At 40.8% G+C, this 22802-nt stretch overlaps 1 protein-coding gene across 1 annotated transcript in view; it reads right to left on the minus strand.

Moving 5' to 3' along the window:
* Snx27 (sorting nexin 27) overlaps positions 1-22802 on the minus strand; it is an 89458-nt gene that overhangs the window by 12312 nt on the left and 54344 nt on the right. The window contains 4 exon segments of the mRNA XM_052730167.1: positions 1940-2029; positions 14280-14443; positions 15451-15529; positions 20479-20583. Coding sequence (XP_052586127.1) covers positions 1940-2029; positions 14280-14443; positions 15451-15529; positions 20479-20583 — 438 coding nt within the window.

A 22802-nucleotide genomic window follows, 5' to 3' on the forward strand; every position in this document is an offset into this window, starting at 1 on the left:
GTAGGTTATGGACTATTTACCTTTTAACTTAATGGTTCTCTGTGTATGTATAGGGGGAATGATGTCAAGACATGGTCTCACTATGTGTCCAGGCTGATCTCAAACTCAAACTCATTAGACAGACCAGTCTGGTCTTAAATAATGATCCTCTTGCTTTAGCTTCCTAAGGGCTGAGATTATAGGTATATACCACCACACCTGACCTAATTAAAGAAATTAACTTAAATAGATAATAAGTACACAGAAGGCAAAAAAATAATTCAAGTAGTGTATCAGGATCATTAGCAATGCATCTGCTGCTGTGTGATACACATGGAACACTGCAAAAATTTCAGCTGTCAGTGATATGCCAAGAGAGAAATTTATATTTATAATTTATAATATACTACATTATACTATAAATTATATTAAATTGTAAATATATTATGATTACAAATTTGTAAATGACTGAACATTTTGTAAGTATTCTTTACCAGTTTTATTTTTACTAGGTTTTTTTTTTTTTCAATGTCCACCACTGTATTTATGGCAGATACAAATTAAAAACTAATTTTAAAACATTTAAAGAACATGCTAGGCAGAACTGTCCAAAAGAACTTCCTGCGATGCTGAAAATGTTCTAGACCTGTATTGTCCAACATGGCAGTCACTGGCCACACAGGACTATTTTAAAATGTGGCCAGTATAACCAAAGGAATGAATTTTAAATAATTTCAAATTTAGGGGCTGAAGAGATGGCTCAGCAGTTAAGAGCACTGGCTGCTCTTCCAGAGGATCTGGGTTTAATTCTCAGCACCCACATGGCAGCTCACAGCTGTCTGTAATTCCTTCCAAGGGATCTGACATCTTCACACTAATGCACATAAAATAAATTTAAATAAATTTTTTAAAAATCAAATTTAGATTTAAAAAGCCACAAAGCCAGTAGTGGCTAAATCAAATACAATTCTAGGAAATCATACATTTTTAAAAAAAGCACTACTGAGCATAACTGTCTAAACAAATGGAGAAAAATAAGTTGTAAAAGTAATGACTTTGCTAACCACAACTAAACTAAATGTTAATGTAAAGACTTAACTGAATGTGGTGGCTTGTTCTTGTAGTCTCACCATTTGGAAGCTGAAATAGGAAGTTCAAGGGTAGCCTGGTCTATACCCACAGTTTGAGGCCAGTCTGGGCTACATACCAAGCTCCAGGCTAACCAGGGCTAAGACATGCTCTAGAATTGATAAATACTAAAAACTTTAAAAAAAAAATCTAAATACTAGGTTCTTATAGAATATTTATATTATAATGTTAAGGAGTTTTTTTAGATTTATTTATTTTATGTGTATGAATGTTTTGCCTGTATGTAAGTATACCATGTGTGTGCCTAGTGCCCGTAGAGGTCAGAAGAGGGCATCAGATTCCCTAGAACTGGAATTACAGACAGTTGTGAGAAGCCATGCAGGTGATGGGAATCGAATTCAGGTCCTCTGCAAGATCAACAAGTGTTCTTAACCACTGAGCCAACTCTCCAGCCAGTGTTATGGCTGCTGCTGTTCTGAGACAGGATGCATGTAACCCAGGCTGGCCTTAAACTCACTAGACATTTAAGGACAATCTTTTCTTCCTGTCTCCACTTCCAGAGTGCTAGGATTACAGAAGTGGATCACTATTCCCAGTTTTGTTTTATCACATCTTCATACAAAAGAATATTGTTTCGTTATTATTAACAAAATTATGTACCTATGTGTAATAATCTAAGTTTTGATGTAATAAGTGGGGAAACACAATGAGATTCTAAACACAATGAGATTCTACATCAAAGTCTGTATGTACCCCCTCTTAATTAATTAAGCCTCTCACCAGGTTGTGGTACCTTTCAAAATTGACTAGGACAAGAAGTTTAAGAGGTAATCAGGGCATTTTATAAAAGGATTTGGAGACACAAACTTACCATGACCATTTTCCTTTGTTCATATAGCTTCTGTAACTGGTAAGACTTCTCCTCTGCTTTAATGTAACCTTTCTTTACATCATCCACAGCCTATCACAAAGCAAAGGCAAAGAAAGAAAATTTATCCAGATACATTTTCAGGAAACCTTGTATTCACCTGGACCACCACCACCATCATCATTGCCATAGTGAACTGTCACCACACAGGTGTATTTACTAGAATAACTAGTACTAAAGGAGGGTGGCAGATGAGAAATCTCTTGTCAAGAGTAAATTTAAACACATGAAAACAGTGAAGAGAGGAGGGAGAGAGTACACACTATCTATTAAAGGTAATAATGATACATCGAAGTGTATGGTGAAAAGTGTGCAGTGTGTACTCAGAACAGGAGCAGCGGTAATCATAGTGACTGGAGAAGCCAAAGGCAGATCTCCCTGGGCAGGCTGAGTGAGAAACTCTCAGATGAAGTCAGGGAACAGGAATAGGTGTGGCCTAAATTCATTTACAAAATACATCTGCTGAACTTAAATAAAGACGATTTTGACCTAAGTATGGAGGTCAAAGTATGGAGCTAAAATAAGCATGTTCATTCTCATTCTCATTCTCTCTCTCTCTCTCTCTCTCTCTCCCCACACACACACACGCACACGCACACGCACACACCAGGATGAGGAAGGACTGGAATAAAGGAGAACACAAATGTAGTAGCACTAAGGTACAAATCACTTCCCATAGTTTTGCTTCTTTTTTTTCTTGAGACAGTTTCTCACCCAGGCCTGTTTGGAGTTCACCATATACATTAGACTGGTCTTTAACTCATGGTTCTCCTGTCTCAGACTTCAGTTCTGAGAATACAGATGTGTGTCACCATACCTGGTTTCCCAAAATCTCAGAAAAGAAAATGAGTTCAAGCTTGGAGTCAAGAGACTGCATCAACTCCTGGCTCCACGCCCTGCCATTGTGGAACATTACTTTAACTATGTAAAATTATGTTGCATTTGTTTATGCTGAGTTTGTTTATGTTGCATTTGTTTAACAATGTAAAGATGTGTTGCCGGTTCACCTTGCCTGCCTAAGGCACCTGATTGGGCTAATAAAAAGCTGATCAGCCAATAGCAAGGCAGTAGAGGGATAGGTGGGGCTGGCGGGCAGAGGAGGATTCTAGGCTGGAGGAGAGAGAAGAGAATGAAAGAGAAAAGAGAAGACACCTGGGGCGGGCCGGCCAGACACTGAGGAAACAGTGAAAGTAGGATATACAGTATGAAAAAAAGGTAAAAAACCCCATGGCAAAATGGAGATGAAAAGAAACAAGTTAAATTAAGTTATAAGAGCTAGTGAGACAAGTATAAGATAAGGCCGAGCATTCATAACTAATAAGTCTCCATGTCTTTATTTGGGAGCTGGGTGGTGGCCCAAAAGAAAGCCTGCCACACCCTGCCAATGTTCACTTCAGAGTCCAAACCCACAGCTCGACAGACAACAACAAAAGATGACAGCACTGCCGGCAGAGGTGGCGCACTCCTTTAATCCCAGCACTCGGGAGGCAGAGGCAGCTGGATCTCTAAGTTTAAAGCCTGCCCGATCTACAGAGCGAGTTCCAGGACAGCCAGGGCTACGTAGAGAAATCCTGTCTCCAAAAACCAAAAAAAAAAAAAAGATGACAGAACTTAACAATTTTTTGAAGTGATAACAATTTTATGAAAATATCTCTTGCATTCAAACAGACAAAGCTTTTGCTGGACATCACAGCCAACTTAATAATGCAACTTGAGCTCACTAAAGACTTAGCCTACTATCCTACTGTGTGCTCAGACTGTTTAGGTTTAACCCAACTTTAAGAGAACACACACAACAACCAACCTTAATATGATCTCCCATTTATAACCTAAGCTAATGCATTAAGTTATATTCTTTTCCAGTCCCTAAATTCAGAGGTGTGTGTGTGTGTGTGTGTGTGTGTGTGTGTGTGTGTGTGTGTGTGTTGTAATCGTTTGCTGAAAGCAGCCAGTAGGTTGGAAGCAACCTTATAAAATAAATATCAGCCATAAATATTGGAAACAGCATATGAATATAGATTAATAACATTTGTTTACAGTACATTTGTTTTTCTGAGTGCTCTGGGATTAGCTGGAGCCAGGAAAGTTTCATCCCATGTAAAACTCTATTAAAGATTTCTATAAAGTACCCCTTATTCCTTCCCCATGCCTTATCTTCTGTGTTAGTAAATAAATACAGAGCAAAGCCCTCTGTTAGGGACAGTCCACAGCAGAGACCGTTCAGGCAGACAAAGACACATACTACAGACAGACCAGTAACCAGACTTCAGACAGAGGGAAGATAAACGGAGAGAAACAGAAAATTCAAATTTGAGCTTGCTCTTTTTACTGATGACCAAATAAAAGAATTTGATTTTTATTTGGTTCTAATTCCCAATACCTACAGTGGTATTTGTCACAACATAAATCGTACCTAAGCATTTGAGGAATACTTCCTAGGGCAGAGGGTAACCTACTCTAGCAATTCTGAGAACTCTTTCTACATGTGTTAGTGAAATGTTTTCTTTTTACACACACACACACACACACACACACACACACACACACACACCCCCTCACTCACACTGTAGCTCAGACTGGTGTCAAATAACACAGCAATCCTTCTTCCTCAGCCTCACGAGAGCTGGAATTACAGGTGTGTAACCCTGGCTGGCCTGGAACTCACTTTGTAGACCAGGCTGTCCTCAAACTCAGAGATTCGCCTGCCTTTGCCTCCCAAGTGCTGGGATTAAAGGCGTGCAACACCACCACCCAGCTCAACAACTCTCAATTCTAAGAATATTGAAAAAGGGGGATTTTCAAATGGACATTTTGCACATATATGTTCATAGCAGCACTACTCAGCCAAGGCGGTAGTAGCAACTCAAATGTCCATCCCCGAAATGAATGGAAAGACAAAATACAATGTAATGCTGGTGAGCCTTTGAAAGCAAGGAAACCTTGCCATGAATGCATTTTAAGAACATTTTGTTAAATGGAATAATCACTGGAAAAAACAATCACTGTTTAGAATTCCATTTATTGACATGAGGTAAGTTAGAGGAACGGGAGATGGTGGTTGCACAGGGATGGCAGGAGACAGAAATGAGGCACTGCTGTTTAATGTGTATGGAGTTTTCAGTGTCCAAAGAGTTCTGGAGATCTGTTGCACAACAAAATGAATGTGCTTAACACTCTTGAACTACCCACCTTTTAAAAATCGGAATGTGGTGATGCACACCTGTAATCATAGCACTTGAGAAGCAACAGCAGGAGATTCAGAACTTCAAGGTCATCCTCAGCTACATAGAGAGTTCAAGACCAGCCTGTTCTACATGAAGTGGTGGGGGGATAGACAGACAGATGCGGTGGAATAATCTTCTTGTACACTGTAGACACTGGTCATTTGAATTGGTTTAATAAAACACTGATTGGCCAGTAGTTGGTCAGGAAGTTAGGCAGGAAAGCCAAACTGAGAATGGTGGGAAGGAGAAGGGTGGAGTCAGGAGTCGCCAGCCAGATACAGAGGAAGCAAGATGAGAATGCCGTATTGAGAAAAGGTATCAAACCAAGTGACTAAACATAGATAAGAATTATGGGTTAATTTAAGTGTAAGAGCTAGTTAGTAAATAAGCCTGAGCTACTGGCGGAGCATTTATAAGTAATATTAAGCCTCCAAGTCAATTATTTGGGAAGCGGTGCTGCTGGGTATTTGGGAGTTGCTGGAGGGACACAGAAACTTCTGCCGACAGACAGACAAACACACACACACACACACACACACACACTACACACACACACACACACACACAGAGAGAGAGAGAGAGGGGGGGGGGGGGGGGAGAGAGGGAGAGCGGAGGAGAGAGAGAGAGAGAGGAGAGAGAGAGAGAGAGAGAGAGAGAGAGCGAGAGAGAAAGCGAGCAAGCAAGCAATTGAACATGAAGGACAGACTATTAATCAGTTTAATCATTCAAACAATTTTCCAGATCAGAAAAGACAAAATTTCCCACACAGAGCTCAACATAATAAATGAAAATAAATCCATAGCAAGGTACCCAATTTTGAGCAAGGCATGGTGGGCACATGCCTGTAAATACCCACATTGAAGATATAATACAAGTAGACACAGAGGTTAATGCCAGGGCTACATGCTGAGTTCTAGACCAGTATGATGGCTGATATTGGTTGTCAACTTGACTGTATCTGGAATCAACTAAAACCCAAGCAGCTGGGCACTCCTGTGAGGGATTTTTCTTGATTGAATCACTTGAGGTGGGAATCTGGACAGAATCTTCTGGTGATAGCACACATAAAAGGACACGGAAGAAGGAAGGCTTTGCTTTTTGTTGGCTTGCCCTTACTCTCACTAGTGAGGCATTCCTTCACTGCTATTAGAACCTACTTCTTTGGGATTCCAACATAGACTGAAGACTAGCTGAGACATCCAGTCTTGTGTACTGAACAACTATTGTGTTCAAGAACTTTCTGTCAGGTGACAGCCATTGTTGGACTAGTGGAGCCACAGCCTGTAAGGTAGTCTAATAAGTCCATACACATGTACACACACACTTCTTTGGTGCTGTACCTCTAAAGGACCTTAACTAATACAGATTGTTGTACCAGGAGTGGTTCTAGAGAAACAGAATTATAAGGATGAATTTTTGGTTTGGGTTTTTGCTGTTGTTGTTTTGGTTTGGTTTGGTTTGGTTTGTTTGTTTGTTTTTCGAGATAGGGTTTGTGTAGCTCTGGCTGTCCTGGAATTAGCTTTGTAGACCAGACTGGCCTCGAACTCAGGGATCCACCTACCTCTGCCTCTGGAATGCTGGGATTAAAGGTGTGCGCCACCACTGCCTGACATAAGAATGAAATTTCTAAGTATCTGGAATAGGCTTTGCAATTCACTGACACCTATAGTTACTGAAACCTTCCCTGGTAGCATGAAGAACTTTGAAAGCCCATGGCTAGAAACATTTGATGAGAACAGGAATTTACTTTAGACAACTTATGGATAGGTAAGGAAAGTAACGATGCTGGCTGGTTTCTCCTGGAAGCTCTAGATAAACCGGCAATGGGAAAGCATGAGCTCAATGAAAACATCAGCCAGCTCAGGTTCACACACACAGTCCAGGTTGCTAAGTGTGCCCTGGAAGAGTCTTCTCTCCAGAAGCCACAGGGCTCAAGTTGCAGAAAATCCAACCCAAGTCCTCACTGTAAACTGGCTGACCTACAACAGTTTTCATTCCAGTTCCAGCCCTGGAGGGTGTCAGTGTCCTAAGGACATGGACAAGCAATAGGATCCTGTAACTTGAGGCAAAGATGTGTGAGAGGACCCCAAGGCTGAGAACTTTGAACCCTTAGATTCTCAGAGGGTTATCTCACATGAGGAAATAGTCTCCCAACCCTTGGCAAAGGATAAATCACCAACCCCTGAAGTATCGCCCTCTTCCACCTTTGCCTGGAGGAATTAATCCTTCATTGTCTGCTGAAGCAGCAGTGACTTTATCTGAAGGACATGCCAGGCAAGGCAATACTGATGTCCTTCAGGGACCACCAATAGTTGTCTCTAGACTCAAAACTAGACTTAAGACTAAGCATGCTCGGGAGCTGGGGAGATGGCTTGGAGGTTAAGAGCACTGACTGCTCTTCCAGAGGACCAGGGTTCAGTTCCCAGCACCCACATGGCAGCTCACAGCTGTCTGTAACTCCAGTTCCAGGGGACCCAACACCCATAGCAAAACACCAATGCACATAAAATTAAAAAAAAAAAAAAAAAGACTAAGCATGTTCTATTACTAAAGGCCTTAATGAGTTTGCTAATTCATTCAAACAGAGTCTGGAGAATATGCATGAAAATAGATTTTAAGGGTGTGAAATAAGGTAGAAGGAACATAAAACTGAATTAGGCTGAGTTTATGGATATGTACATGCTGAGTGGAAACTCTAGGTTTCATATGGAAGCACACACAGTTTAAAAAGGTATCAAAAGTTGACCAGCCGGGCGGTGGTGGCGCACGCCTTTAATCCCAGCACTCGGGAGGCAGAGGCAGGCGGATCTCTGTGAGTTCGAGGCCAGCCTGGTCTACAGCGCGAGATCCAGGAAAGGCGTAAAGCTACACAGAGAAACCCTGTCTCGAAAAACCAAAAAAAAAAAAGTTTGACCAGTTGGCTAAAGCATTTGTTAAAAGGTGACCTAATGAAAAGAAGCTGAAGATCCCTGATATCCCTTGGCTCAACGTTGAAGGGATTTTAAGGCTCAGGGAAACCGCAATGCTAGAGTGGGTGTGCTGTGTAAAATCTAATCCTCCACAGTAGGAAGGGCCAGAAGACATGCCCTTCATTAACCCTGTAAGATGCAAAACTGTGAGAGGCACCAGTACACTGAAGGGCTTTGTCACTGCCCTTGTCCTTGTGTCAGACTTTAGGGTTGGAGATGCAGTTGCTCAGTTGGACGAATAAAGCACAATGGGTTTAACTGGGTCCTGGAGTGGCAGGGGCCAGGAGGCAGCACTGAATCACCAAAGGCACAGTGGTGGCAGTTACCATAACCAGCAGCCCAGGTAGAGAAAGGTCCATAATGGTCAGCATAGGCAAAATGACTTTTAGGGTTTTGTGACTTGAATGGACCTTTGGTACTAACTAATACATCATGGTATTTCCAACCTTGAAGTAGATAAGAAGCCTACTGCATTTTTGCTTAATCTGTATAAACAGAAAAATTCTCAAACAAATGTAAAAAAGGGTACACTGGATGGTGACAAGAGGAAATCTCAGCCTGTGACTCAAATACCAGACTTGAACCAGTTTGCAGACCCAGAACTCCTTGAATGAAGGGGAAGCCTGGTTCCCTTGGGGAAGGAACTCTGATAAAATACTGTAAAGTTTTACTGTTAGCCATTCTCCAGTCCTTCCCCGGATGAACATGAACACAAGGGCAACTGTACACTGGGGAAAGGAAACAATCGGACTTTCCAGGGTCTATCAGATACTGTTCTGAATTAACACTCATTCCAGGAGACCCCAAGAACTAGCCCTCCAGTTAAAGTAGGGGCTTATGGAGATCAGGTGATGAATGGAGTTTGGCTAAAGTCCAACTCACAGGGGGTCTCCTAACTTCCCAAGTCCATATTGTATAATTGGGACAGATATACTTAGAAGTTGGTGGAATTCCCACACTGGTTCCCTGACCTGTGGAGAGAGGGCTACTATAGTTGGAAAGGCCAAATGGAAGCCTTTGGAGTTGCCTACCAGGGAAAACAGTGAACAACAACAACAACAACAAAAACAGTATCAAGTCCCAGGAGAAATTGCAGAAATTAATGCCACCTCAAGGACTTGAAACTGTGGGGAAGGTGGTTTCCACATCTCACTGTAACTCTCTTGTCTGTCCTACTCCAAAGGTAGATGGGTGATGGACAATGACAGTTGACTATTGCAAACTTAATCTAGTAGTGACTCTGACTGCAAATGCTGTACCAAATGCAGTGGCTTTACTTGAACAGATGAACATATCTCTTGGTTCGTGACCTGCAGCTATTGATCTAGCAAATGCCTTTACCTCAGTACCTGTCCATAAGGGCCACCAGAAATACTTAGCTTTCAGTAGGCAAGGCCAGCAGTATAACTTTATAGTTTCATCTCAAAAGTATTTTAAATATTCAGTCCTGTGTCATAACTTAGTTTGAAGAGATCTTGATCATCTGTCTCTTCCACAAAATATCACATTGGTGCGCTATATTGATACATTATGCTGATAAGACCAAGTGAGCAGGAGGAGACAGCTACTTTGGACTTGTTGGTAATGCACATGTGCATCAGATGATGGGAAATTAATCCAATCAAAATTCAAGGGCCTTCTACCTCAGAGAAATCTCTAGGGGTTCAGTGGTATAGGGCATGTAGAGATATTATTTCTAAGGTGAAGGGTAAGTTACTATACCTGGCCCTCTCACCACCAAAAAAGAAGTACAATACTAGGGCTGGAAAGATGGCTCAGTGGTAAAGAGCACTTATTTTTCTTGCAGAGGACACAGGTTCAATTCCACCCACAACTGTCCATAACTCTAGCTCCTAGGGACCCAATGCTCTCTTCTGATCTCAGCAAGTACTACATATGCACATGACACACAAACATACATTCAAGTAAAACATTCATATACATAAAAATGAACTCAATCTTGAAGAAGCTGCCACCACCAGCAGCAGCAGAACACTTACTGGGCCTATTTGGATTCTGGAGACAGCACATTCCTCACTTGGGTGTGTTACTCCAGCCCATATACCAAGTGACTGGGAAAGCTGCTAGCTTTGTGTGGGGCCTGGAATGGGAGCAGTCTCTTCAACAGGTCCAGGCTGATGTGCAGGCTGCTCTACCACTTGGACCATATGAGCCAGCAGAACCTAGAGTATTTGAGGTGCCAGTGGACGACAGGGATGCTATCTGGAGCCTTGGGCAGGCCCCTACAGGTGAGGAGACCTTTGGGATTTTGGAGCAGGTTCTACCATCTATGCAGATCTACCATCGTCTGCAGATAACCATTTCTATTTCTTACTTGGAGAGACAGCTCTTGGCCTGCTACTTGGTCTTAGTGGAAACTGAGTGTTTGACAATGGGTGACCAAGTTACCATGTGACCTGAGATACCCATCATCAGCTGGGTATTATGTGACCCACCAAGAGACCCAAAATCTGTTGCTTTGAATTCTCTAATGCACTCCTAAACCACAGATAATGCTTTAAAATTTGGAAAAAAGATAATTTTCAACCTAGAATTCTATTTTTTTTTTTTTTGAGCTGAGGATCAAACCCAGGGCCTTGCAGCAAGCGCTCTACCATTGAGCTAAATCCCCAACCCCTCAACCTAGAATTCTATTCCCAACCGTAACATCAATCAAATGTGAGGGCATCTTCAGTTAGTCAAGATTTTAAATGTGATATCCTATGTACCCGCCCCTTCTTGACTCTGAGTATGTATTCTATTCTACCAAAGTTAAGGATTAAAGGGGATGGGAAGGCATATACTCAAGCAGTAGAAATAGAGATCCATACAGGAGATCATGAGAGTAAACATCAGAATGAAGATATACAGAGTATACAGGGGCACTAATTCAGACCCACGAGACCAAAAGCTTCACAAAAGATTCCTTTTGAAAACAAAAACTATTAAAATAAATACTTGGAGCTCTAACCGTCTTTAGAAGGTTGTGTGTGTGTATGTGTATGTTGGCACTCATGAATATGCACACAAGGCGAGATAGGGCAGGACATTGGGTGTCTCCTCTTCCACTCTCTACCTTGTTGCCTTGAGACAGTGAGCTCTGAAGACCTGCCTGTTTCCACCTCATAGTGCTGGAATTACAGGCACTTGGCTCATGCTCCACTATTTTGTTTGTTTTTTAATATTTATTTATTTACCTTTTAAAAATTATGTATATGTATATGTGTCTCGGGGAGATATGCACATGAGTGCAGATGTTTAAAGAGGCCAGTGGCGACAGATTCTCTGAAGCTAGAGTTACAGGTGGATGTGAATCACCTGATATGGGTGCTGGGAATCAAACTCAGATTCTCTAGAAGAACAGTACATGCTCTTAACCACTGAGCCATCTCTCCAGTCCCCATTTGGTTGGTTTTTTTGAGACAGGATTTCATTATGTATCCTTGGCTGGCCTGGAATGTACATGTAGACCAGGCTGTCCTGGAATTCAGAGGCCTGCCTCTGCCTCCAGAGTGCTAGGATTAAAGTTGTATGCCACCATGCCCAGCCATGCTCAGCTTTTTCTTTTCCTTTTATTAAAAATAGATTTTTTTTCTCAAATAACATAACCTGACGAAAGTTCCCCTCCCTCTTCTCCTCCCAGTTCCTCCCCACCTTCCCTCCCATCTGGATCCACTCCCTTTCTATCTCTCATTAGAAAACAAGTAGGGTTTTAAGGGATAATAATAAAATGTGTAAGAAAAACCAAAACTAATACATTGGAATTGGTAAAACAAAAAGAAGGAAAAGAGCCCCCAAAATATAGCTGTTTGCACACTCAGGGATCCCATAAAAACACAAAACTGGAAGCCATAATACATACACAGAGGACCTGGTGCAGACCCGTGCAGACCCGTGCAGACCCTATATATGCTACCTCAGTCTCTGAGTTCATACGCATGTTCACCTTTTTAATGTGAGTGTTAAGGATTAGAGCTCAGTTCTTTATGATTGCAGAGCCAATGCTCTTACCCACTGAGCCATTTTCCCAGGCCCCTAAATGTCCTTACAGGGGCGGTGCTAATTTTCCCTTGTCTTTCTGTCTCTGAGTTGGCTATAAAGGGACCCTCTGAAGATGCTGGGGAGAGAGCTCAGTTGGTAAACTGCTTGCTGTGTGAGCACAGAAGCTAAGTTCAATCCCCAGTTCTCATACAAATAGCTTCATATAGGGCTGGAGAGATGGCTCATTGTTTAAGAGCACTTGCTACTCTTACAGAGGAGCCAAATTTGGTTCCCAGTACCTACATGGTACTTACAACTATCTGTAACATCCAGAGAATCTGATGTCCTCTTTTTGCTTCCTTGGGTACCAGGCATGCATATGGTAAACATACATACATGCAGGTAGACCACTCATAAACACTACCCCCCCCCCCAAAAAAAAGAAGGCCAGATGTAGTAGCACACACTTGTTATCCCAGTGCTGGGAAGGCGGTGACAATAGGGTCCCTGGGGCTTGCTGGCCAGTCAGTCTAAGCCTAAACGGTGTGTGTTCCAAGCCAAGTGAGAAACCCTGTCTCAAAACTAGAGTGGGTAATTCCTGGGAAACACCACCCAAAGTTGACTTCTGGCCTCTACACACACAGGTTCATATATTTACCCACACTACCACTCTCTACACATGAATACATACCCAAATGAAACAAAACCTTCTCCTGAGAAGACCCCTATTTATGAAGGGCATCCTGGTCCCAATGAAAAAGGAATGCTATACAGAGAGGCTAAGTTGGGTATCATCATTTAGTCTAACAGCATTAAACCAAACCTGGTATATCCAATCACATTTTAATATGGTTGCTTATATTTCAGTCATGCTCATGTATTAAGTCTCTCTCTACACACACACACACACACACACACACACACACACACACTCACTCACTCACTCACGAAGGAAGAGGGCTCAGTGGGTAAGTGCTTGCTCTACAAGTGTGAGGGCCTAGTTTGAATCCCCAGCACCCCTTTAAAAAAAGCTGGGCTATGGTTGCCTATAATCCAAGCATCACTGGGAGGAGCCAGCGGATCCAGAGAAATCACTGGCCAGTCAGCCTAGCTAGCCTAACTGGTGGGCTAGTTCAGTGAAAGACCCTATCTCTAGACAGTAACACAGAAAAGGACAGAGGAAGGCACTTGATGTGCTGCTCTGGCCTCAGCATATTCGTGTGTGGGCATGCACACTGCCACATTTGAGTGCATGTTACACACACACCCTGAAACCCCAAAGACTGAGTCCCTGGACTACTTAACATGACCAGTTTGCAGGACAGTGAACATGAGAACTCACCCACCTTCCAGGAAGGCAGTGTACTCCCAACTCTCCCAAGACGGAAGCTCCTATGCTTTAGACCTTTTTAAGCTCACTATACATCACTATATTTCTTGCTTATTCATGTCCTTTAAAATATCCTCTGTAATAAAGTGGTAAATACTAAGTTTTTTGAGTTCTGTGAGCAATTTAAGCAAATTACTCAAAGCAGAAGCAGTGTGTGTGGTGGGGGAGGGGTCGTGGGAGCCTCAGTTTGCAGCTAGCTGTTTAGCAGTTTCAGAGGACTTGTAACTATGTCTAAAATGGAGGCAGTTTGAGGAATTTAGCCCTTGATCTGTGAGATTGATATTTCCATGTAGATAGTGTCAGAACTGAATTACACTTAATGATGCCTGGGGTGGTATCCACTGAAGAATCACACACTTGCTGGTGGGAGAAACTTCTCTGCCCCTGACATCACAGAGGTCTTCTGTGTTGACTATGATATGAGAACATAGTAAAAAAAAAAAAAAAAAAAGATATCTTGCTTTTCTCAGACATACAGCATATATATATAATACTGCTTTAAAAACACTGAACACATATAGTCATAAGACTCATCTTGTTGATTAAAAAAACTGAACTTTTAAAAAACTCTGGCATAGCTCTAGCATTTGTCTCTTATGAAATGGGATACACTGTTCTGTGTTACTCAGAGCCAAGGAGTCACACTGAATTGTCAAATTACCAACTATCTACAAATAGAAAAAGAAATTGGCTTTTAGAAGGCAGCCTTGTTTACCTACCTGATGAAAGAAGTACGTAACAGCAAGGTCATTGTCATTTAAGAGGATTTCTTCTTCTGTTGTAAAGAGCCACTTGCGAACGGTCAGGCAGGTGCCTGGTACAGCAGACGTATAATTCTGGACGTAGAGTTTATGAGGAAATTCGTTAGGTGCCAGCTTACGTACTGAAGAAGACAAAATAAAGAAAGCTGAAGTGGAGAGATATATAGGAGTCTCCCAAGTAGAAACTGTACAAGGCAGACCAATACAGTCGTCGTCATTAATCACAGCATCAGCTCAAACTCCTCAAGAACACACACCTGCAGACCCAGCCAGACCTACCCTTCTAACGAAGACTCTGGCCAGCAAGGCAAATGACCGAAATCTCCTGCTTGAGTGACAGGCCTTTCAGCTAGCACGACTGCATAGAGTGCCAACCCCAAACTCAGTTAAAATGCCTGATCTGCCGAGTTACAAACATCAGTGGACCGACATGCTATCCACCAATGTCTTTAGTGCAGCCTCTCCTCTTACCCAGCTAGGAGACATCCGGAGTCTCTCCTATGGCCACTCTCAATGTACTGCATTTATTTGTGCAGAACTGAAAAGTACTTCTTTCTCACCCACTCCCCAAATCCTAAGGCATTTGTCACAGTCCAGGCATCTTCTGAGCAACTTCCAAACAGCCTGGCTTCACTGGGCTGGGATTACAGGCATGTGACACCACACCCAGTTTACTATTTCTAATCCCCACACTGGCTCCTAAGGCCTTTCCTGAGGCTTAATTGGCTTTCTAACACTACCAAAGACAGGCTCAATATTTCCCCTTTATAGAGAGTGAGGCTAAAGCTTAGAAAGGATAAGATTAAAATCCAAGCATCCTGGCATCCTACCAATTCTTCATAACACAATTTCTATCTGTGTATCAGGCCACTGAGAATTGGGAAGAAAAATACTAGGAAGATGGTTGCTCCCGAGGAATTCAAGTTGCTGTAGACTGACAAAAGACAACGATGGATGGACAGTGATCAGAAACTCTTTACAAGATCTTCCCAGTCTGCTTGCTGAAGGCAGTAGTAGTAAGTGGGCTCTGTTCTCATCCTTAAGCTCTTCTTTGGCAAAGCAGTTTCTGTCCAAGAGTATTAGATTAAAACACCCCAAACAAAATAGAGTAACAGACATCAGCACTTACCAAAGGAATGATTGATCACTTCAAATAAGGCAAAGTAATTCACTGTTGTACTGTCCATGCCAACCTTTGCTGCAATAGCCTGAAGTTTAAACATGATAGAATTGTTTCAGGAAAAGTAAGTTCAGACAATGCTATGGGGACAAGTAGATGTATGAGAAGGGAAAGGGAGACACTCTGCATCCTGGCTTCATGAAAGCCACCATGGCCACAACTATCCTTAAGGTACACATGTGCACACATATGAATGAATCCAAATACAGCTGCCCTCTGTGAGCATCTCTCTTTCAATACAAGCTGACAATAGTTTCCTCCTTGGTATCAAAGTTCCTTTTTAAAATATGAATTAGTTCCACAAACGTATTTTTTGAGTTTATTTTACTAATGTGTATGTGTGTGTCTGTGTCTGTGTGAATGAATGCCATGTATATTTGGATGCCCACAGAAACTAGAAAAAGACAATGGATCGCTTAGAATTGAGTTCTCTCTCCAGTCCCTACAAAGGTGTTTTATATCACTTAAAGAAATATACTTGACAGGACAGATCATAAAATTAAAACAATTTTTAAAAAAATACTTAAAATATTCACTTTGTGTGTGTGTGTGTGTGTGTGTGTGTGTGTGTGTGTGTGTATGTCTCTGTGTATGTGTGTGTGGGATGAGCTCATGTGGAGGTCAGAGAACAATGTGCAAGAATCAGCGCTGCTCTAAGGATTACTTAGGCTGTCAGCCTTAGAGGAAAAAGCCTTTACCCACTGAGGCATCTCACCATACCTAAAAACAGATTCTCTGACACCTAGTTTTACATATTCAGCTTACATTTACTATAGGCTGTTAACACACAAAAATCTCAGCCTTTGATTATTTAAGTTTTTTTTTTTTTGTTTTTTCAAGACAGGGTTTCTCTGTGTAGCTTTGCGCCTTTCCTGGAACTCACTTGGTAGTCCAGGCTGGCCTCGAACTCACAGAGATCCGCCTGGCTCTGCCTCCCGAGTGCTGGGATTAAAGGCGTGCGCCACCACCGCCCGGCAAAGTATTTTTATTTTATTTTATGTGTATGAGTGTTTGGCCTGCATGTGTATCTATCTGTCTGTATGACTGGTGCTCATGGAAGCCAGAAGACGTAGATCGCCAAAGAATGCAGTTATAGGCAGTTATCAGCAGCCGTGTGGGTGATGGGAATCAAACCTGGGTCTTCTGGAAAAGCAGCCAGGGCTGCTAAGCCATCTCTCCAGACCTCTCAACCTTTGGTTCTTATTTTCTTGTTTTAGAGACAGGCTCTCACTCTGTTGGTTATATCGGCCTTGAACTCCTAGACTAGAGCAGTCCTCTTACAAGCCAGGCCTCCTAAGTACCTGGAACTATATGTATGTGTGCATTTCTGTGCTGAATTCTTGGGCTTAAAACACTGTTAATTCCTTTTTTTTCTTTTTTTCTTTTGTTTCTTTTCCTTTTTTAACATTGTTAATTCTATTCAGAATTCAAAAATTATTTTTATTTTTTATTTATTTTTATTTATTTATTTATTAAAGTCACCAATATCTTCACAGAAGTAACCAAACATTAACAAACAGCATATTAAAAAAGATCCAATCCTCTCTGGAAACTAAGGCCCTAACATGACAAATGAGAAAGAAATGGAAAGGTTTCATGTGCAAATAAATCAAAATGAAATTACATATAAAACAACAACAACAAAAAAGTACACAACAGAAAACAAAATCAGTTTTTTTTTTGTTTTTTTTTTAGGTTTTTCGAGACAGGGTTTCTCTGTGCAGCTTTGCGCCTTTCCTGGATCTCGCACTGTAGACCAGGCTGGACTCGAACTCACAAAGATCCGCCTGCCTCTGCCTCCCAAGTGCTGGGATTAAAGGCGTGCGCCACCACCGCCCGGCCCAAAATCAGTTTTTTAAGAGCACTCCCAATATAAGCAAGGTAGTCACTAAACAATTCACTAAACAGCTAAAAACTGTTAGAAGACTGAACCAAATATGATTATATCCCTTCTTCCTGTATCTGCTCACATACCCAGCCTAGGTTCATCTGATATTGTGTAGGAACTGGAAATTACAAGTATTCTAAATCACCTTTCTATACTGCACTGGATCAAAACTAGAATACTCTCAGGGTTTACAAAATGGCTTCTAGCTACAAGATTCAGTAATATGATTGGGGAAGGGAGAGTCCAGGCTGGAGATGTGGTCCAGCAGATACGAGCACTGCTGCACTTACAGAGGACATAAGTTTAGTTCCCAGCACCCACACTGGAACTCCAGTTCCAGGATACCCAATGCCCTTTTCTGGCCTTTCCAGATAACTGCAAACAATGTTTACATACATATTCACAGATTATACAAACATATAAAAAAATTAAACAAAAAATACCCTAGGTTTTTCTAAAGAAACATTGAAAAAAGTAGAGAACAAAACATCTGAAAAGTTGCAAGGTGGTGGTGGTGGTGGTGATGGTGGTGGTGGTGGTGGTGGCGGTGGTGGCGGCGGCGGCGGCAGCGGCGGCAGTGGCAGTGGCAGAGCACACCTTTAATCCCAGCACTGGGGAGGCAGAGGCAGGTGGATCTCTGTGAGTTTAAGGCCAGCCTGGGCTACAGAGGGAGTTCCAGGACAGCCAGAGTTTTACACAGAGAAATCCTGTTTTGAACCCCACCCCCAAAAAGTAAAAACAAACCTTTTACAATTACTCCAATATACTCCATTCCTATAAAATTCAAAGATGGCTGGAATCCTACAAATAATCAACTGCCATGGTAATTGCAGATGATTAATGAAGGATAGATTTTCTTGTTTGCTATAAAGGAGTGCTCTGAATAAGCGCTGATAACCAGAATTCTGTCTATCTCCCTGAAAATCTTGATCCAGTTCAGATTAAAGGCGAATAAATGGGCCTGCAAATAGTGATTATACCCAACACCCAGATCGTGATTTTAAATGTTATTTCTCACCAAGAACCAAGACTAATAGAGGAAGGGGTTTATTCTAGATCTAGGCCAAGAAATGTCTAAAGAAGAGACCAAGATATCTTGTTTTAATAAAATACCCCATAAGTTAATGGATAGTACCAAAAGTACACAGGAACAGACAGACATAAAGGAACTTCCTTTGGCCAAAGATGCGACCATTTGAGCATCATAGAGATAATAACATGCTGTTTATTAAATCACATTTAATTAGAAATTTACCTGTAACTAAAAATAAACTATTAATAATTATTACACTGGACAACACTGGAATCAACTAAAGCATCCATTCTTTACTCTGAAAATTGCCAATAAAGGAAAGAATTAATTTTTTAACCTTTCTCTCCCACAAACTGTTTTTCAGGCTAAATCAATAGCCTTCGCTGACAAGAAAAAGTTACTTACAGAAGAATTCTAGCTATGTGAAAAAAATGAGAGAACTAGAAACCAGCACACTGCAACCTTTCTGAAATTACTGATTAAGGTAACAATTAGCAATGGACAAACTCATCTGGAAAAAGATCAGGAGAAACTCTGTAGTACAGCACAGAATGACATAAACCACACCATGAACTCAAGGTGCCTTGGTCTCTAGAATGCTGAGATTATAGGCATGAACCACCATGCCAAGCTTCTAACAGATTTTTGACCTTGTAATTTTTTCCCTCTTCTAAATGGGTAAACGCCACCAAACTACTCATCAATCACGTTACCACTAAAATGGACAAGCAGAGACTGAGTAGTGCCTACTGAGAAGCAACACTTTATATTATACAGCCTAATTATAAAGTATTTGTATTTTGTATTAAAAAATAAAACAAATATAATCAAGATTCTAGAGTAAATTTCTATTTCTAGAAAATACAGGGAACTAGAAGGACATGATAAATAACCTACAAGGAAACAAGCAGATAAATTCAGCATGATCCAACTTCTGCACACACACAAAAGCAAGGAAGGGAGACTATATTATAGTAAGTAAAAATTAAGACCAAATATGACATAACAACCTGTTTCCATCAGATTTTTAACAAGCCAACTATAAAAATTCATTTTGATAACTGAAAAATTCTAACTATGGAGTTAATTAACAATAAGAAATGGTGTTGTTTTAAGATTTGATAATGGTATTGGTTATATATAAAGAATGTGCATGTTTTAGATGTTTGCTGAACTATACACACAGGTCTACCATAGATTTTGCCCAAAAACAAAATTAAAAAAACAAACACAAAATACCCTTAGAAGAAAAGGAAAAAAGGGTACATGGTGTAAATGTGGCAAGATCTTGATAATTATTACTAAATATGACTAATGAAGGAACTGGGGATGTAGTTCAGTGATAGAATACTTCCCTAAAAAGTATGCCCAAGGCCCTGGGTTCTATATCTCTCTCACACCATTAAAAAGAAAGCATACAGAGAAATTTATGATTCTATTCTGACTCTATATATGTTAAAAAAGTTTTTTCAGGGCTGGAAAAATGGCTCTGGAGACAGCATTTCTCTGTGCAGCTCTGGCTGTCCTGGAACTCACTCTGTAGACCAGGCTGGCCTCAAACTCAAGAGATCCATCTGCATCTGTCTCCCAAGTGCTGGAATTAAAGGCATGTACCACCACTGCCTGACTACATATACCATTTTTAAAAAAGGATTTTTTACAACAACAAAAAAGGGAGTTAATCATAACCACTGCACTCTGGGGTATTTACTGTACGTACGTACCTACCTATCTACCTTCCTTCCTTCCTTCCTTCCTTCCTTCCTTCCTTTCTTTCTTTTTTTTTTTTACAAGGTTTTGCTGTATAGTCCTGGCTACCCTAGTACTTGCATCAGTCTTACCTTAGCCTCCCAAGTGCTGGGATTACAAATATACAAGCACACTCCAATACACCCAGCTCACATATACCTTTCTTTTAAGAAGGACAAAGTTACTTCACATTAGTCCTATGAATTAGTAAGTGTATCCTGCACATTTTGTATGTATTAACTCATTTAATTTTTTACTTGGCTTCACATCATCCAATGTCAAGTCGACTTGCTCAAGTTTAACTTACCTGGTATACTTGGTCTGTAGTACTGTTCTTTTTAACTCTGACAGTAACTGTTGTTCCATCTGGTAATGCTACTCTCAGCTCTACATCGGACACACCATTGTAATTCTAAAGGAAAAGAAAGAATTCGCAACCCAGTAAATTTTCACTCTCCTTGCTACATGCTAGCAAAACAATATCTAACATAAGAAACAGAAAGTAAATTCAATTAAAATGAGGAAAAATGAAGTCTTAAAAGTTAATATATTTACAGCTCATAAAGCTGACTTTAGGGTATAGAAGTTAAAATCAAGTTCCCATTTCAAAATAGAATACTGTTGAAAAGTCTAGGTGAAACCCAGATGAGACTTTGGTTCACTCCTGTCACCCATTCAGAACTCACAATGGAGAGAAAACCCAACAGACAGGAGCAGTCTCAACACTGGCTGAGTAATTAGGCAGCGAGATCTGCTAAGAGATACGCTGACGTCCTTTCTGAACCTTGATATACACTTTCAAAAGGAAAAATGGGTGAGACAGGGATGTAAAGTAGTTTCATGCCCAATTTTCTAAGCAAAGACTACACAATTCTTGCTCTACTTAATTAAAAACAAACACTTAGAGTTGGGGATATAGCTCAGTGTGAGAATGCTTGCTTACAATGCTTAGGGATCTAGCACAAAAAACAAACAACAACAACAAAACACCAATCCTCATGGCTTCTGATAATAACATATTTTTCTTTTTTAATTTTTTAGACTTATTTTATGTGTATAGTGTCCCTACATATATGTACATGCACCATGTGCATATCCAGTGCTCACAGAGGTTGGGAACATCTTTGGATCCCCTGGAGCTAGAGGACAGATTAGCTGGGAGCCACAATTCAGTTGCTGGGAACTGAACCTAGGTCTTCTGCAAGAACAACAAAGGATACTAACTGCTAAACCATTTCTCTAGCTTCAACATATTTTTCTAATACAGTTTGTCTTTTGTCTTTTTGGGTTTTTTTGTGGGGGGAAAGGGGAGATAGTTTTGCCTTGTAGCCCAGGTTCACCATGAACTCAAGGTGCCTTGGTCTCTAGAATGCTGAGATTATAGGCATGAACCACCATGCCAAGCTTCTAACAGATTTTTGACCTTGTAATTTTTTCCCTCTTCTATATATTTTTATTTTATGTGCATTGATGTTTTGCCATGGGTGTCCAGTGCCCTGGGACTAGAGTTACACACAGTTGTGAGCTGCCATGTAGGTGCTGGGAATTGAACCCAGGTCCTCAGGAAGAGTAGTCAGTGCCCTCAACAACTGGGCCATCTCTCCAGCCCAACCTTATAATTTTTATTACTGAGAAATAACCATCTAGGAATAAGTTCATTTTCACTGACCATTAAAAAAATTACTACTCTTTGTCTAAAAGTACCCTAAACATTACAATAGTTTCCCTCTGACCCACAGGGGTTATGTCCCAAGATCCACAATGCATGCCAGGAGCGGTAGTTGGTACTGAAACCCACAATGGATGCTGTTCCCATCTGCACTAAGCAATTATCATGCACCATGGCTGTAACTTTTATAGGTAAAGGTGCTCCTGCAAAACCAGCATAAATTTACTTCTCTTGTCCATAATTTCATAGATTGAATGGGCATTCCTACTATAGACCTTGGCAATCTTACCAGGATTCTTTTTCTTACTGTTGTTAAGGAAGTACTCAATGGCTTCCCTTGGGTCTATGTGATTGCTAATACTACTACTCTCCCACATTGAAGGCATCATTAAGGTTTATTTGAATACATCAAGCACTGTGTGCGATATTAGAACAGGTATTCTGATAACTGACCAAACTACTAGGTGACTACCATGAAGGTGGCATATGCAGAGTAGGCATATACTGGACAGAAGACCATTTAGGTCCCAAATGGGACAGCACAGAATGACATAAACCTTTAGCATAGTATTCAGAATGGAAGCTTACAAAGTGTTTATTTCTGAAATATTGTATTTTATAGTTTTAGATCATAGCTGACCACAGATAACAAAATAAAACCATGGACAAGGGAGGGCATTATTCTATTTTATACCCTTATCTACAAGAAGCTTCTAATCTAGTCAGGAAAACAAGATATATACATATTAAATAACTGATGGACAACACATTAGTATTACATATTCATCCTTCTTTCCAATTAATACTTATTAAGCACCTCCAACATGCGTGACACTGTGGTAAGGCACTGGGAATATAAAGATAAATCAAGATTTAGCTCTTACCTACTGGTAGCTCACACACTCTTGTAAGCTAAAAATATAAAGTGACAAACTGATTATATGTATAAAATTAGAGAATGA

Source organism: Peromyscus californicus, unplaced genomic scaffold, assembly GCF_007827085.1.
Source record: "Peromyscus californicus insignis strain IS unplaced genomic scaffold, ASM782708v3 Scaffold_9__1_contigs__length_137607984, whole genome shotgun sequence".
Classification (NCBI taxonomy): Eukaryota; Metazoa; Chordata; class Mammalia; order Rodentia; family Cricetidae; genus Peromyscus; species Peromyscus californicus.